Below are 18,381 nucleotides of genomic sequence, written 5' to 3' on the forward strand. Positions count from 1 at the left end.
GTAGTATTAGTGTCATGAATTACCATTAGGAGCAGATATTGGTACAGCAACGTAGGGAGGAACTCGGACTCATAGGATCAAGGACATTCAGCGTGAGCGGCACAAGTTATTGTGATCTGCTTCGCCAACATGTGATCGCTGCTCTACGGGAGAGAGATGCTTTGGAGTCAGCTGTTCTGATGATACTGGATTGTAAGGCGTACCCAGGAGCAGATATAGACTCAGATCACAGTTTAGTAATGATGAAGAGTAGGCTGGGGTTTAAGACACTAGTCAGGAAGAATCAATACTCGAAACGTTCTCTAAGGCTATAGATACTGCGATAAGAAATAGCTCAGTAGGTAGGTCAGTTGAAGAGGAATGGGCATCTCTAAAAAAGGGCCATCACAGAAGGTGGAAACAAAAACAGAGGTACAAAGAAGATAGCTGCGAAGAAGTCGTGGGTAACAGAAGAAATACTTCAATTGATCGGTGAAAGAAGGAAGTACAAAAATATTCATGGAAATTAAGGAATACAGAAATACACGTCACTTTGGAATGAAATAAACAGGAAGTGCAAGGAAGCTAAGACGAAACGGCTGCACGAAGAATGTGAAGAAATCGCAAAAGAAATGATATTCGGAAGGGCTGACTCAGCATACAGGAAAGTCAAAACAACATTCGGTGAAATTAAAGACAAGTATAGTAACATTAAGGGTGCAATAGGAATCTCACTGTTAAACGCATAAACGCAGAGAATAGAGCGGGGAGGTGGAAAGATTACTTTGAAGGCCTCTTTTAGGGCCGGGGAGGGGGGGGGGGAGAAGATTTGTCTGATGTTATAGATGAAGAAACAGGAGTCTATGTAGAAGAAATACGGGATCCAGTGCTAGAGTTATAAGTTAAAAGAAACGACTATTTATGTTGGTATGTAGAGTGTATGAGTCTGGCGATGTATCATATGACGTTCGGAAAAATGTCATCCACACATTTCCGAAGACTACAAGAGCTGACTAGTGCGAGAACTACCGCGCAATAGCTTAACGGCTCATGCATCCAAGAATAATATACAGAAGAATGGCAAAGGAAATTGAAGACTGACGATGATCATTTTGCCTTAGGAAAGGTAAAGGCACCAGAAAGGAATTTCTGAACCAGTTGATAATGCAAGCAAGACTCAAGAAAAATCAAGACACATTAATATGATTTGTCGACCTGGGAAAAGCGTTCGACAATGTAAAATTTTGCAAGATGTTCGAAATTCTGAAGAAATAAGTGGAGAGCTGCAGGGAGAGACGGGTAATATACAGCATGTATAAGAGCCCAGAAAAAATAATAAGACTGACAGACCAAGAACGAAGTGCTCGGGTTAAGAAGGGTGTAAGACAGCGATGTAGTCTGTACATTGAAGTAGCAATGATGAAAAAAAAAGGAAAGATTCAGGAGTGGAATTAAATTTCAAGGTGAAAGGGTATCAATGTTAAGTTTCGCTGATGACTTGCTATCCTTAGTGACAGTGAAGAAGAATTACAGGATGTGTTGAATGGAATGAACAATCTCATGAGTATAGAATATGGACTGAGAGTAAATAGCAGAAAGATGAAAGTAATGAGAAGTAACAGAAATATGAACAGCGAGAAACTTAACCGAAGTCAAAAAGTAGGTGATGTTACGGAATTCTGCTACATAGGCAGCAAAATAACCCAGACGGACGGAGCAAGGAGGACATAAAAAGCAAACTAACTCTGGCAAGAAGAACATTCTTGGTCAAGAGAAGTCTACAAGTATCAAACATAGACCTTAATTTGAGGAAGAAATTTCTGAGAATGTACATTTGGAGTACAGCATTGTACGGTAGTGAAGCATGAACTATGGGAAAACTGGAACAGAAGAGAATGGAATCATTTAAGGTATGGTGCTACAGATGAACGTTGAAAATTAGGTGGACTGATAAAGTAAGGAACGAGGAGGCTCTGCACAGAATCGGAGAGGAAATGAATATACGGAAAACACTGACAAGAGGAAGGGGCAGGATGATAGGACTTCTATCAAGATATCAGGGAATAACTTCCATGGTACTAGAGGGAGATGTAGAGGGTAAAAACTGTAGAGGAAGACAAGGATCGGAATCCACCCAACAAATAATTGAGAACGTAGATTGTAAGTGCTGCTCTGACATGAAGAGGTTGGCAAAGGAAAGGAATTCATGGCGGGCCGCATCGATTCGATCCGAAGGTGATCAAAATAAAGAATAACAAAAAAACCTAATGCATAATGGAGCTACGCCTCACATTCCATAACACATTTAGGGAAAACCGAATCATTGGCCGATCGTTCCAAATTGCGCGGCCACCAAGGTCATCAGATTTAAACCTGTGTGATTTCCTCCTATGGGGTTACCTGCTTTATCAAAAGGACACGCGTTGCATGTTGAAGATGGGCAAAGCTAGGAAGGTGACCGACATTCCATCTGAGACGCTGCGAACAGCAGTAGAGCAATCTCTAGTGAAGTTCCAGGCTGTTGTGGGTACAGATGGTCGTCACATTGATAAACTTCTGTAACCTTGAATGTAAACACGGTACACAACTAACAGTTACGTTACCCTCTTATGTGGAAATTAAAATGTCTTTCTTTCAATGGTTTATTCGTTATTTCTCTTCCACTTCTCCTTACAAATGTTTCACTGTGCTACGATGACACAACTTTCGTTGAGGCCCTCTCGTGTAGCGAAAGGTAACTTATAATCCCGCTGCATTTTTGAAGGTACATTTAGTACTATTTGTAAGTACTGTCTACAAATACAGTTAGAAGTAAATAAGTAATAGTTCGAAACGACATACATGATGCGGCAGTTTTACTGCCTGAGCAATGGGAGTTGTCAGCGACAAAAACGTCGCAAGGGTTTGATGTTACGTATAAAGTTTGTAGAACTCACCCGTGGTGCATGAACTAGTAAGGGCGTAGCAGAGTTGTCACATTTTTTGTACCATTTGACGAGCAGCTAGACTATTTTACTGCGCGAGACGTCCTGTGGTTCACACTTTGCGAATTAGTTGGGATCATTGTGTACACACCCTCCAGAGTATTTGGGTGTACAGGGCATGAGAATAGATTAAAGGTATAGCACAGGTTGTACTGACGAGAGACCTCAACTGTAATTACAGAAGGCACCTTACAGCCAACCGATGTGTTCTCCACAAAGCTACCTTCATTATATAGCTGTCTTGAATGAACTGTGATAGAAGCCTGAACAACATGTGACTGACATACCGGGACATGTGTTGAAACTGTTACTGAAATGGCTAAGTACTAGCCGAAATCTAGATTTGCTTTAACAAAACCTGAAAGACAAGGACGACTGATTGCTGTGCTCCATCATTTTGAAAGGTGTCTAAAGTACCTGACACCATAGGCATATCAGAACAAACTGTTTAAGTGACTTCCACATGCTTGTACTTCTGAAGGAAATTCTGGGTGGAAAATCTTTTTAGTCCAGTGAAAAGGTAATTTGCAGACCTTCCAGAATCGTTCATTATGGTTGGAATATGGTCACTGGAAAAACGTTGGGCAAAGCGCGTTGTCCAAAAACAGGGCTACTTCAAAAATAAGTGATTTGATTATTAAGGTACAACATTTTACAAGTAGAATAACGACTTTAATCTGGTCACTGTAAGTTACTTGTAAATTCCGCAAAAGAAGGTCTAATCTAAGTAGCTGTTTTAGCTGTTTCAGATTTTATTTATTGCCTAAATAAGTAAAACAGACAAATGGAATTGTCCAGATTCAAACTAATTACTTTATGTAGACGAGGCCAGATTGTAGACTGTTAGAAAAGCTAACCTTACCTAGTCATGAAGCTTGTACTATTAAGATACTAATTACACATTATTGTATCAGAAAGCTAAGGATACTACACTGAACTCCTTCGTACATGTACTACCAAAATTCACTGCACATTCATTCTTTATATCTATATTTTTCACCCTCTGCTGCTGGGGGGCTCCGAATTGTACCGTGTAACAGGACGGTGTGTAACGTAACTAAGTCGTTGCGTGAGAAACAGTGTGCTGTAACCGAGCCTCGAATTCGAAGAGTTCGTCCACACTTGGAGTAACCCTTCCCTCCTTTTTCATGACAGTGCTAGGCCACGTACAAGAGCTGCGACATCTGCAGTAAACTGTCACCTTGGATCCACTGTCAACGGTCATCTTCTACAATGTCCTGAGTTGGCTCCATCCGATCTTCATGTGTTTCCAAAACATAAAGAGGATTTGTCTTTGATAGTGACGAAATGTTGCAGGCAGACGTGAGGTCGTGGCTCCATAAAAAAAATCTAACTGTACAGTGACGGCAGGCCTAGTGGCCGAGCAGTTCTAGGCACTACAGGATGGAACCGCGCGACCGCTACGGTCGAATCCTGCCGCGGGCATGGCTGTGTGTGATGTCCTTAGGTTAGTTAGGTTAAAGTAGTTCTAAGTCTAGGGGACAGATGACCTCAGATGTTAAGTCCCATAGTGCTCAGAGCCATTTGAACCATTTTTTCTCCCTTTTGAGTAGAACACACATTTCGTTGCACTAGGTTTCCCTTAAAATCCCCTAACTCCTCTCTGTACTCATTCTCAAGAATGCAGGCACCGTCCCATTGCACAGGCGTACATATCAGCTATCCATTGGCTGCAGTTAGTTTTCCATTTGACACGTCTGCAACTGACCTCAAGAAGACTTCCCATAAAATCTAAGGAAGAAAGCAATGGTAGATTATGTGCTGCGTCATAAGGAATTTTTTAACAGCCTTAAAAAAAGAGTTGCGCGTTCTTGTAGCGCTTACAATTTTGTAAAGTTGTTGCGTGTAGTAAAACAACTTTACAATCAAAGAGCCCTTAAGTGAGTATACTATAGTTTTATGGACGGAAGGATGCGAAAAGAAGGATAGCCTAAATACAATAAGGATGCATACATTTATTTCATTCTGGTGTTGTTACTGTGTAAACAACTAGGAAACGAAATCAATTAAATTAGCTACACTCCTTATGCACTCATAAAGTGTGGATGTATCTGACAACAGCTTTGTATAGTAATGCTCATAGGAAACAGTTGTCGTTGCTACGTGTCGCCCCGTGGCCGAGATGGCTGTGGTGACTACAGGTCATTGTAGTCGAGGGTGCCCTCGGCGAACTTCCTGATGAAGTCGGCGTGTCGTTCCGGCTTCATGATGGACGCCCGCACCGCAGGGTCTTCCTTCATGGCCTCTCCCCAAGCCAGCTGTGAACAAAACGCACATCACAGCGTAACAAGATTTTCTGCAGAGAAACTGTCTTCTATGAAAGGAGACCACTTTGGAGTAAGATAGGTTAAAGTATTCCAAAATTACGTTTTCATATCGCATTTGGAAACAATTTCATTGAATATATAGTGACCGTGATCGAAGAAAAATAATAGTTTTGAAGTTCAAAATGACAATATGGCGTCGCTCTCACACCTCCAACAATGACGTAAATGTTTAAAAAACTTAGTCCATAAACTCTGTGATTTGCATATCTTACTCTCCAGAACGTTTTCCTCTAAAATTTAAAAAAAGAAAAAAATGGCAATGTATTGTTCGATGATGCAGGATCTCCTCAACGTTTTACCAACCATCTTTTGTGTAAAAAACCCTCTCCAATAAACAAATCACTCAAGCGCAAAAGTCCGGAATCACAGGGATAACATATTAGCTAAAAGTTTCAGTTGTGTTCAAAGAACAGTTATACCCAGGCAACAGTTATACCCAGAAAAGCTCTACAATATCTTGAATGCAAAACACCGATTTATCATGATGATAATACTAAGAGGGTGTGCTGAAGAGGAATACCTCCGAATTTTTAATGTGAAAACTCTTTAAAACTTTTTAAATAAACCAAGGTTACTAACATTCCACATCTTTACTCATTATGTCTAACCGTTTATTTCTCAACGTAGTAATCCTGGAGACGAACACATTTCTAGCAATGAGAGACCAGTTTGTTGATGCCATCGCTGTAGAATGTTTGAGTCATACGTTTGTATCTGTACTCCCCATGCCATCGTACGATGTGTGATGGCAGCTACGTGATGTACCAGGATCATCGTTTACCATTCGCCTAAGCTACGCTGAAAGAAAATCTGGTGAGGCCCCCCATGATACTCGCTACACACTACTGAACCTAAATTATCCTAAGGACAAACACACACATCCATGCCCGAGGGAGGACTCGATTCTCCGCCGGGACCAGCCGCACAGTCTATGACTGCAGCAGCGTAGACCGCACGGTTAATCCCGCGCGGCGTTTCGATAGAAATACATTTTTTCATTCGTTATCGGGTATCTTCAGATCACACAGATAAAGCAGATCATCACTCATCAAAACAATGAGAACATCACATTGTCAATGTAAGACTGGTCCGCTTTTAGATTATCGCACTGTATTATAACGGTAGTACAATGCGCGGGATGTTGGAAAAGCCCCAAAGTTTAAGAACATAAATAACATTATAGTGCAAAAAATCGATGTCGTAATAGTATTGCATTTGTACACTTCATGTGCATTGATCATTTTAATTTAAACAATAGTTCTAAAAAGAATAATATTTCTTTCTTTCTTTCCACGTTCATCTGATGTATATACACTCCTGGAAATGGAAAAAAGAACACATTGACACCGGTGTGTCAGACCCACCATACTTGCTCCGGACACTGCGAGAGGGCTGTACAAGCAATGATCACACGCACGGCACAGCGGACACACCAGGAACCGCGGTGTTGGCCGTCGAATGGCGCTAGCTGCGCAGCATTTGTGCACCGCCGCCGTCAGTGTCAGCCAGTTTGCCGTGGCATACGGAGCTCCATCGCAGTCTTTAACACTGGTAGCATGCCGCGACAGCGTGGACGTGAACCGTATGTGCAGTTGACGGACTTTGAGCGAGGGCGTATAGTGGGCATGCGGGAGGCCGGGTGGACGTCCTGCCGAATTGCTCAACACGTGGGGCGTGAGGTCTCCACATTACATCGATGTTGTCGCCAGTGGTCGGCGGAAGGTACACGTGCCCGTCGACCTGGGACCGGACCGCAGCGACGCACGGATGCACGCCAAGGCCGTAGGATCCTACGCAGTGCCGTAGGGGACCGCACCACCACTTCCCAGCAAATTAGGGACACTGTTGCTCCTGGGGTATCGGCGAGGACCATTCGCAACCGTCTCCATGAAGCTGGGCTACGGTCCCGCACACCGTTAGGCCGTCTTCCGCTCACGCCCCAACATCGTGCAGCCCGCCTCCAGTGCTGTCGCGACAGGCGTGAATGGAGGGACGAATGGAGACGTGTCGTCTTCAGTGATGAGAGTCGCTTCTGCCTTGGTGCCAATGATGGTCGTATGCGTGTTTGGCGCCGTGCAGGTGAGCGCCACAATCAGGACTGCATACGACCGAGGCACACAGGGCCAACACCCGGCATCATGGTGTGGGGAGCGATCTCCTACACTGGCCGTACACCACTGGTGATCGTCGGGGGGACACTGAATAGTGCACGGTACATCCAAACCGTCATCGAACCCATCGTTCTACCATTCCTAGACCGGCAAGGGAACTTGCTGTTCCAACAGGACAATGCACGTCCGCATGTATCCCGTGCCACCCAACGTGCTCTAGAAGGTGTAAGTCAACTACCCTGGCCAGCAAGATCTCCGGATCTGTCCCCCATTGAGCATGTTTGGGACTGGATGAAGCGTCGTCTCACGCGGTCTACACGTCCAGCACGAACGCTGGTCCAACTGAGGCGCCATGTGGAAATGGCATGGCAAGCCGTTCCACAGGACTACATCCAGCATCTCTACGATCGTCTCCGTGGGAGAATAGCAGCCTGCATTGCTGCGAAAGGTGGATATACACTGTACTAGTGCCGACATTGTGCATGCTCTGTTGCCTGTGTCTATGTGCCTGTGGTTCTGTCAGTGTGATCATGTGATGTATCTGACCCCAGGAATGTGTCAATAAAGTTTCCCCTTCCTGGGACAATGAATTCACGGTGTTCTTATTTCAATTTCCAGGAGTGTATATCTATCTATTGGTTCTGTCAAATGTAACTTTTCCTACATTATTTCATGTTTATTCCAAATCAGAAACATGTTCTTCATCGGAACATTCACCAAATATTGTAACCATATGAGTTAGACAGTTTCTTTACGCATTTCACACAGAATTTCTTTTTTGTTTTCACGTCTGTACTTCTTGGGCACTTTGTTCATCCTCCTTTCGTGTTTCCTTTGTAGTACACATTTCTGTTTGCAACCACTATTCTTCCTGCTGAAAATCCTTGGTTTTCATTTTAGTGTGTTGCCATATTAGCCACTTTCTGGTACATGGATTGAGGTAGAGATGTCATTTCTGCTCTGTTGTGTATAACTGGTTGGATTAGCTGAACTCTTAGTTCTCGTAGGAATAGTCTTCTGCCATATTATCAGGCTCATTATTTCTGCTAAATATTATTTGAGAACTTACGTCAGAAATATCCAGGATACGAAAAAATATTGCACTGGGCCAGCGTCTTGTTTTTCTTGACGTGGAACTGATGGTGCACATTTCATTTACTGTACCGAAACTTGTTTTTGTGGAATTTTACATTGTGATAATGTCAAGGCTTCTTTTTTTTCTCCTGTGCTGGCGTGGATTTTATTATCGAAGTGCGTAGATAAAAGGAGTTTAAGGTTTCTGTTCTTTTCGTACATACTCGACGACTGTCGAGTGCTTTTGAAATCCAAATAAGCTAACGTTTATTTCACGTTGCTTCATATTCAGAAATTCAGGAGGAAGTTCAGGTTTATTTTTACAAACCGTTGCAGCCAAAGAAGTTTTCTTCAGCAGGAGCTGTTTAGACAAGCTGCAACTAGTAAACCAACTGTCCGCCGTTATATTACGGCCATACCCCTCAGTTCTCTTGCTCAGGCTAGTTACCACATCTTGCGGCGAGTATATCTCCAAAGCATGGGCGCAAGAAGTCCTGGCATCAGAGAATGTTAGAATTTTCAGACCATACTTCGGTGGCTTGCTTGGAATACACTGGCTAAAACTACACTTCCGTTTGAAAGCGACTAACTTTTCATTTACTGAGGTATATTCAGAGACTGTGTAGTTCTTGTTGAAGTTCACCTACAACAGTTAAAATAATTCCGTAATAAATGCAAGCTTATCTATTTTATTTCTGTCTTGCCAGTAAGTTTATGTATTTTCTTTTCATATTGCCTGCTTGAATATCATCGAACAGTATGCATGTCAACAGTAACAGCGACCGCAAACTCATCGTGGTGTGAAATACCTGTTTCATAACCATTTGTTTCCCACATGTACCTAGAGTGATAAAAACTGACCAAAGTAACTCAACAAAAGCCTTAATTTCAGTCTCGTCTGTGTCTTTGGCGCTTCGTTTCAGGGCAAAATTCCACGAAAACTTATTATGAATTCGTAGACATCAGTTCATCCACATATACGTAAGTGCATTATAACGACGTTAGTGTATCCACATTTTTTCGAACATGCCTTCATAAAAAGCAACTGGAAGCATTCTAATATCGATTTCATAACTCTTGCTGCACCTATAATAGCTGTGAGGTGAATTATAGGATTCTGAGGTCGTGTCCTTAAATTTCTTGATGGAGGGTTCTTTATCGATTTCTTCGATTTTTGTCCCCAAGTTCACATTATATTCAAAACTTATTTCATTATCGTCACCATCTGTCTCTTTATCAGTGGCATATTCCAGTTTTCGCACTCATCAAATGATTCTGAATCTGATTTATCTTACGTTTCTTCTGCTTCTACTTCCAATAGTTTCGGTATTCGTCTTTCGTTTTCTTCATACGTACAATCTACACTGTAGATGACTTGTTACTATACAGTGGCAGAAAACAAACCGACTCCAACACTTTTATTTCACTTGGAAAGCAATTAGATTAGCGGTGCTAGAGGATAATGGATTCACTTAAAATAACATGAAATTCGGCAACAGATTTTTTTTAAAAAAAATGGACATTGTGTGTTATTTTGATTTTTGTTTCATTGGGACTGATGTGAGATGTCCTGTACACCTCAGTGTATATTTTTGCCAACTGAACAACAATCATAACTGAAATTTAATATATTCTAATTGAATTATTTACATAACAGTCAGAAAGCTAACAGAGTTTTAAACAATGATGAAAATTTGAAGTAATAATACGAACGATTTTTAATTGTAGGCCCGAGCACATCGAGCCAGCAGTAAATAGTTACGATATGATGTATTTTCGTTTCTGTAGCAGCTGAAGGTGAAACATCACGAGACCATCTAAAACAATATATTCGTCACGCAGTTAATTTTCACACCTTTTACGGCTTTTTTCGCTACTAACTTTTTCTACAATACTTTCGTTAAATAAATGGTGCCTTCTATAAACACGTTAAATAAATTGCAATAAGATGGGGACGTTCTTGTCAGATACTTCTTCTGCTGTAACTCATTTCTGAACACCGATATGTCGGCCGGGGTGGCCGAGCGGTTCTAGGCGCTACAGTCTGGAACCGCGCGACCGCTATGGTCGCAGGTTCGAATCCTGCTTCGGGCATGGATGTGTGTGATGTCCTTAGGTTAGTTAGGTTTAAGCAGTTCTAAGTTTTAGCGGAGTGATGACTTCAGAAGTTAAGTCCCATGGTGCTCAGAGCCATTCGAACACCGATATGTCTACTTCCACTCTTTGTTTTTGTATAAATTGTTAATGAAAGCTATATATCTTTGTCCATTTGTTTCAAACAGTACCATGCAGGTCTTTTCTAGGTCAGTGGGTGTTGCATATGTATTTCTATTGAACTACAGTACTATTTCTAAAAATGTAACGTCTCTATTTATTAGGGTTTCCATAAAATTGATCTTCTCGTAAATGGGGATTAGTCTTAGCTTCAAAACTTTAACATTCTTTTATAAGAAAGTGAGGTGGCCAAGGTTTTACAATTTGAGCAACCACAAGCATTTTTTAAAGGTGCGGTATTTGTTGCACATTTGTTACATTCCACTAATTATCATAGTCGATTCAGGTAATCTCACACAGCTGTTTCACTGGCATTCTTTGACAAATCGTCAGAAGTACCAAGCGTTTCAGATGTTTTGTTGGTGCTGATGAAGATATTGTTGAATTGAAGGTCCGACTAATTTGCTTTCCATTTCTACGATACTTGTGTGAGCTTAAACATATGCAATACTTCGCTATATGATAACTTTCTATGTATTGTTTTCATTTTGTGTGTCACTTTTAAACATCAACGAGAACTTAGTGTGACTGCCTATTCTTCTGTCTTCGACAGCTCTTGTTATCACAGGTGGCGAAAATGAGTGGAGCTTTTTTCACTTTCCGGTCGTGGTAAAAGTTAGCAAGGCTCCGGGATTTCAATCTAATCTCCTGTTCAGTGTCCGACCGTGTCAGGCTTCAGCGAAGTTCCCACTTGCAGCAGGTCCCTGATTTGTTTGGATACTGGGAAAGGTTGGAGGATATCGCAACAGAAAGGAGAGTAGCATAATTATTAGTTTATTCTGAAAGCAGAATCCATCCAATGATAATATATTTAGCCGAGGGCGGCATTCACAGATGTTATGCATGAAAAATGACAGACCATATGTACTGAAGCCTTAGCAGTAGAGTAGAGTAGTGTGACGGATGGGAAGATTCCGGTGAATCTAACCAAATGGCTGGCGGCTTTGGTTTGCGGTTGTGGCACGAGTTACTTGGTCTCGCCGAGGGAATGAAGCGGCGATCGCATACTAACGACACTGATGCGTTCTGTTCACTGTAATGGGCAGCTAAGCTGTTGCTAACAGCAAGACGCTAGCCGCCTGTAACAACATGTGTCCGCAAAGGTAAGAAAATTGCAGCTGCCGGTCCAGCCGAAAGCTCACAGTGAATGGCCGGGACAAGGCGTCGGCAATACATTTCATTTCATGGCTTGGTCTGCTCCACACTCCTGTAGGATTCCTACTTCAAACATACGGTCCAGTGATGTTCATGTGACTACCGTCAATGTTCGACGTCAAAGTGCAATAAACACTCACAGATGGCAGCACTAGCAGCGTGTCAGAGGGGGCGGGGCAGGGGGCACTCGGAAAACAGTGTAGTCGTCGTAGTAATGCGAAAACGGAGAGATCTATCTGATGTTCAAAAGGGCTTGGTCATTAGCTTTTGGACCAAGGGCAGATACATTTCCGATATGGCTAAGTTTGAAAACAGTTCGCGTGCCACGGTTACGGTACACAAAGCGTGGCAAAATGGCGCTATCCAAAACCGGCGCTGAGGTAACGGTGGTGCATCACAGTCTGTAGATGGCAGGGATGTGCACAGGCGGACGGACGTACAGCTGTTGAGCAACTAATAGATAATATGAACCAAGGGGCTACCAACGGTGTCTCCTCAACGGCCGTTCAGTGTGTTGCTCCGTATGGGCCTCCGCAGCAGGATTCTGGTTTATGCACCCATGATGACTGCTGTTCATCACTGACGATACCGCAACTGGACGACCACTGAGTGGCAACAGGTGGCTTTTCCAGATGAATCACGTGTTACGCTCCAACGGACAGTTGGCCGTTTTCGTGTACGGCGTGAAACATCTGACAGCTGTAAGTAGGCTGTTTAGGTCTTCTTATTGGTAACGCCACGTAGCGCTCTGTATGAATATCACTGGCTGTGCTGTGTGCAGTCTGTGGCTAGTTTGCATTGTTGTCTGCCATTGTAGTGTTGGGCAGCTGGATGTTAACAGCGCGTAGCGTTGCGCAGTTGGAGGTGAGCCGCCAGCAGTGGCGGATGTGGGGAGAGAAATGGCGGAGATTTGAAATTTGTAAGACTGGATGTCATGAACTGCTACGTATATTATGATTTTTCAACACTATTAAGGTAAATACATTGTTTGTTCTCTATTAAAATCTTTCATTTGCTAACTATGCCTATCAGTAGTTACTGCCTTCCGTAGTTTGAATCTTTTATTTAGCTGGCAGTAGTGGCGCTCGCTGTACTGCAGTAGTTCGAGTAACGAAGATTTTTGTGAGGTAAGTGATTTGTGAAAGGCATAGGTTAATGTTAGTCAGGGCCATTCTTTTGTAGGGTTGTAGGGATTATTGAAAGTCGATTGCGTTGCGCTAAAAATATTGTGTGTCACTTTAGTGAATGTTTGAGTACGTTCAGTTTTGATCAGCTGTTTGAAAAGCCAATAATGTAAGAGGTTTATCAGCACGGTAATTCATAAATTTTTCTAAGGGGACGTTTCACAGCAAACATCCTGCAACAATAGTCGGAAGAGTCTAAGCCGGAGGTCATTCTCTGGCTGATCTCGCCATTCTGAAAAGCACGATGGATCAACCCAAGTACGCATCTATGCCTGGGGACCATTCCCACCCCTACACGGAGTTTGCTTTTCCTCGACATCCTGGCATCTATATGCAGGACAATGCAACGTGTCACACAGTTCACAGTGTACGTGCGATGTTCGAAGAGCACCAGTTTACCGTACTTGCCGTACTCCACTGGATGTACTACTCGGATGTAAACCCATTCGAGAATCTGTATGACCACCTCGATCGGGCTGTTCGCGGCATGGATTCTCACCGAGAAGACTAGCGCAGCTGGTGACAGCAGTGGGCTCATCCCTGTTGCTACTTCCAGAACCTCGGTGACACTCTTCTTCCACGTCTTGCAGCGATCCACGCAGCAAAAGGTGGTTAAACAAGCTTTCGAAACGTGGTCACATTAATGTGACTGGGCAGTGAACGAGGGAGAGCAGTGACCAGGGCCTTCCTGCAGAGACACAGCGGTTGACCATGTCTTTTTGTCGACACAGGTTTCCTTTTCTGGCTGAGCTCCAACCGTCAGAAAGGTGGTTCCAATGGTACTCCTAAGCGTTCATCAGGATAGAGGAAGATTGTTTAAAATTTGGTCTGTCGTTTTGAGTAAATTATCAACTCCTCTCTAAATGACATCAGCCGAAATCTGTTTTCAGATGTTTGTTGCTCAGTATGTTAGGAGTCATTATCGTAAAGTTTTTTTCTCTCGAAAACTTGGTTGATAGTTTAACCCGCGACTGTAATTTCTAGGAAATTGAAATAAAACTCATAGCGAAATTATGGATACACCGGTAAGTTTTTCACCATTAAATGCTCCTGGATCTGTCACCTAATCGATTGCTTATTATTTCCTATTTGACTCTTTCTTTGTTTGCGACCTTGTGCGTCCGTAGACTCGTGCATATCGTCACGTAACGATACCGGAAAGGTCAGTTGTGTTACATACGGTGCTACAAGTTCGACATTTAAATTTTGGTGATTCAATAATTTTTCGGCAGCCTTGTATATTCCTGCTTTTCTCGTTACTTTAGGTGATTACTTATCTGGCTCAGCTTGTTAATTTTTTCATGTCGCTGTTGTTGATCGATTGGCTCTTAATTTTTTTGAATCTGTTCCCACTCGATATAATTAATACGAGAAATTGAGTCTACGGCTGATATCGAGATTGTTTTCAGTATGTTTCGTCACTCACCAGTTGTGGAAACTCCTCTGTGGGGAATTTGAGCTGCGGGTACATGGTCCGTATGGCCTCGCAGCGCTCTGCCCACGGCCATATCATATAGTCCAGCATGCCAGGGCGTTCCCCTGAAAGACAAGTGTGCTCTTTAGAACGGTATATGTACAGCGAAAATGACCAGTAAAAGTGGAACAGATGTACTACACAGTTTACAGCTAGAAAACTTAGCGAATTCGTTACTGTGTAACTGGGAGCGCTTAATTTCTAAAATTTTAGACGCCAGAACGCGCCTCTTGAAGTATACAACTTCTGATCCCCTCCGAGCCATAAAAATCTTAGTTTGACACACATTTAGTACCTTGCTCCACGTTCTTTCCCGTCGCATCAGCTTGATCAACGATTGTTACGTTCGCCGGTGCGGGCGTAGTGGAAAATTATAGTTACGTTGTAATGTAATACACTAATACACGTGTACTATTTTAGATAAACAATGCCGATGTGTTCCAGTGACTTGTAGAAAAAAGGACATTCCTTGAGAAGTAACTGCCGGCCGGAGTGGCCGAGCGGTTAAAGGCGCTACAGTCTGGAACCAAACAACCGCTACGGTCGCAGGTTCGAATCCTGCCTCGGGCATGGATGTGTGTGATGTCCTTAGGTTAGTTAGGTTTAAGTAGTTCTAAGTTCTAGGGGACTTACGACCACAGCAGTTGCGTCCCATAGTGCTCAGAGCCATTTGAGAAGTAACTACAGTGCTGGTAGAATTCACAACGAGTCGCCGGGTAGAACGTTTGGGGTTTACAATTTTTGCAATGAGCAATTTTATTTATTACGGCAATACGTTTTGGAAAGGTTACTACTGTAGTCACAGAACTTAGTTCAGAAAAGTCTGCACTCTAAATCCTATTAAACAGTAATTCCTTCTAACTTCATAATAAAATTATCAGGAAAGTTAACCTCATATTGTTTTGCCTGCTAACTGTTACTATTATCCAGAACCGTTTTGTTCTGTTTATCAGGAGACCCACCTGGATCCAGAGTGATTCGCCAATCAGTGTATTACCGAAGTGATTAGTTAAAAATTCTGTCTTTCTTGTGGCTCGTTTCATTTCAGTTTTCGGTTACATGATATATTCAACGACCTCACATATTTACAGACAGAAAGACATATCAGTGTCAGATTGCAGCATATACAGCACACAATTAATGAAATATTATCATTGCTCTTGATTCCTCCCGTGTTGTGCTGCGACTTGGATGTGACATCATGCGCAGAGAACACTACGTGGCGCATCTGTCAGTGTGATGAGTTCTAAGTTATCTTTAATTGTTCTTCTTCGAATACAGTCGTCTTTTAGTTTTGTTCTCGTGATCTCGCTACTCCGTACCACAGCCGTGCGCAAACGTACTCATCTTGACTCCGTATCCAGGCAAGGTGATGCTGTAAGAGTGTGCGTCACTTCACTACCTACAAGTGTTAAATCACGGACGCGTCTTCAAAGATACTCTTCTTTATTTGCGAATTTAGATTTTCTCGGCGAATCTCGATGATGGGGTCTTCTCGGTTTATAAGCCGAGTCAAGGCGTCATCCTGCGGGAACATTTCAACAAGTTTCCTACTTCTGATCTTCAAGCGAAGACACAAATAGGAAACTTGTTGCAATGTTGGCGCACAACGACCCTTTGACTCAGCTGAGAACCCGCGAAGACTTCATCAAGTCTCCTTTATTTTTCCAACTATTTACATCAATTATGAAGACAGATCAAACAAACACATTGATCAATATGTCCGACCACATCAAACTCGAGTTAGGATCGAAGATTTACAGTCTTCATTTGTCTTGAGTGTTTACACCGTAGTATATCCGTTTTCTCTGAGGTGTTCATGACACCTCCAGGGGGCGTCACCACCAAATAAACGCCCACGCTCATGAAAGTGCTATCGCGCTCATCACGCCGCGCCCTGCTCCTGCGGTGTTACGTCACTGCAGACGCACCATCTGCACAGATTACAGATTGGAGTGCGCACAGTGGCTTGAACCAACTACATAAAATGTTTATGAGAGACACGACCATCTTTCACCAGCACGAGCATTTTCAGTAGAACATAGGTCATTGCCGCGAGTAACCCATGATACACTACATATTCCCCCACTGAAACGAAAGACGTCATGCAAAACTCCTTTAACACACTCGCTACAATTGAATGTACCATACGTGGTATCCTATTACAATTTTTTATCCGTATCATTTATCCTTACTAAATAAATGGAATGTTTTCTTTAAATGTTCATATATGATTATTTATTTTGGCTCGAAGAGTTAACATGAAAGTTGTCTCTAGTTGTTAAGCATAAAATGGTGTTCGTGCTCTGTCGTTACACATTGCGAAACATTATGCTCTTAATGATAAGAGCGTGGGATGTGTTTTCTTCATTTAAATTGAAGTACATTGTTAGTTAACATGCTTAATTTCATCCTTAATTGCCCACATCTTATATTTGCATACGTAAATGTACACAGCAGTTTACCACCCATTGGTATCTGGGTAAGTTTGTTTGCTCCCAGTTAGTTTGGATACTACTTCAACAAAGTGATCAATTGTCATACAACACGTCTTCTTCGACCTCAGTAATTAAGTTCAGCCCTTTCTATCGGCAGATACTGTACAACCATTTTTTCTTTCGGATGAAGTGTCCCCCATTCATTCCCTGCTAAAATCGGTTTATGTTATCCCTCTGTGGATTCACCTGACCGAAGGACTAGGACTCTCTATTTGATATACCTATCCCCAGACTCCTCTACACATGCGGTACAAGCCATTTCTTTCTTGAATGCACCTAACCTCAGGCGTAGGAGAGCCTCTCTATACGCCTGCCTACCCATTTCAAGTCACTCAACCAACCCAAAGCAGGATGCACTTCACCCTATACAATCTGTCTGCACAATACCTCAGTTTCATTTCTCACATCCTGATAGGAACGGGTTCCTTCACTTCTCACGTGTCTTTACCCCAGGTTTAAAGCATATAGCACCAACTTCTTGTACAAAATTCCTTTAACCTACACATTTGTTACTGTACAAAGACACACCTGCGTTAACTTTGGCTGACGATATTACCACGTCCATTTCCTTTTCCACCACTATGTTTGTATTCAAAATTATCTAAGCCAACAAATACTACTCAAGTTCCACAAGACATAACAAAGCGAGGACTAAAACTGCCATTTTCATTCTTTGAAGCCTCAACGAATTTTATATGATGATAAAATCTGCTAAAGTAGTCGAGAAAACTCCAGTGTCACTTATTTTATAAAACACTTGTTAAATGCTTTACGGTTTTCCTTCGTTACTTCATTGTTCTGTTCCACAAATAATCTAAACCATTTCGGTGCTTCCGCTGACATTTTTATTGTCCACACAGGCATAGGCTACAATTTAATTTGTCCAGTTAGGAGTTCAGTTAGTTTCTTCACTAGGAAACATCAATAACTATTCCTGTAAATTCCTGTACACACAAAAAGAGACTAATTAAAAAAAAAACTACTGTCGCAAGGTCCACCAGCTGCTATCCCGTCGTTACTCTTCCTCGCCAACCCGGCCCAACTCTTCCGTGGCGTAACTGATACGTAGGTGCGTGTCGCTTGAATAATGTTTTGTATACACGCACAACCGTTGTTTTAATTAGTGTAGACGACCACGATTATTTATTTTTGGTTATGAAACTTTCCGATTTTCTTCTTGTTATTTAGAATATTGTTACCTTGTTTTCGTTAGATAGCTTTATTGGGCACTACACAGCGTGTTCTCACTCGAAGCGCGAAAGGATAGGCATGCATATTCAAATACAGAGATACGTAAACA

General features: G+C 42.4%; 1 protein-coding gene across 1 annotated transcript in view; it reads right to left on the reverse strand.

The window, feature by feature from the left end:
- Window positions 1–4,939: 4,939 nt before the first annotated feature.
- Window positions 4,940–18,381, reverse strand: part of LOC126162405 (pyrimidodiazepine synthase-like) — a 77,869-nt gene continuing 64,427 nt past the window's right edge. Inside the window, exons 4-5 of the mRNA XM_049918903.1 lie at window positions 14,536–14,648; window positions 4,940–5,242 (exon numbers count right to left, since the gene is read on the reverse strand). Coding sequence (XP_049774860.1) covers window positions 5,120–5,242; window positions 14,536–14,648 — 236 coding nt within the window. The 3' untranslated portion in view covers window positions 4,940–5,119. The remainder of the gene's footprint in view (window positions 5,243–14,535; window positions 14,649–18,381) is intronic.

The sequence above is a fragment of the Schistocerca cancellata genome, chromosome 1 (assembly GCF_023864275.1).
Source record: "Schistocerca cancellata isolate TAMUIC-IGC-003103 chromosome 1, iqSchCanc2.1, whole genome shotgun sequence".
NCBI lineage: Eukaryota > Metazoa > Arthropoda > Insecta > Orthoptera > Acrididae > Schistocerca > Schistocerca cancellata.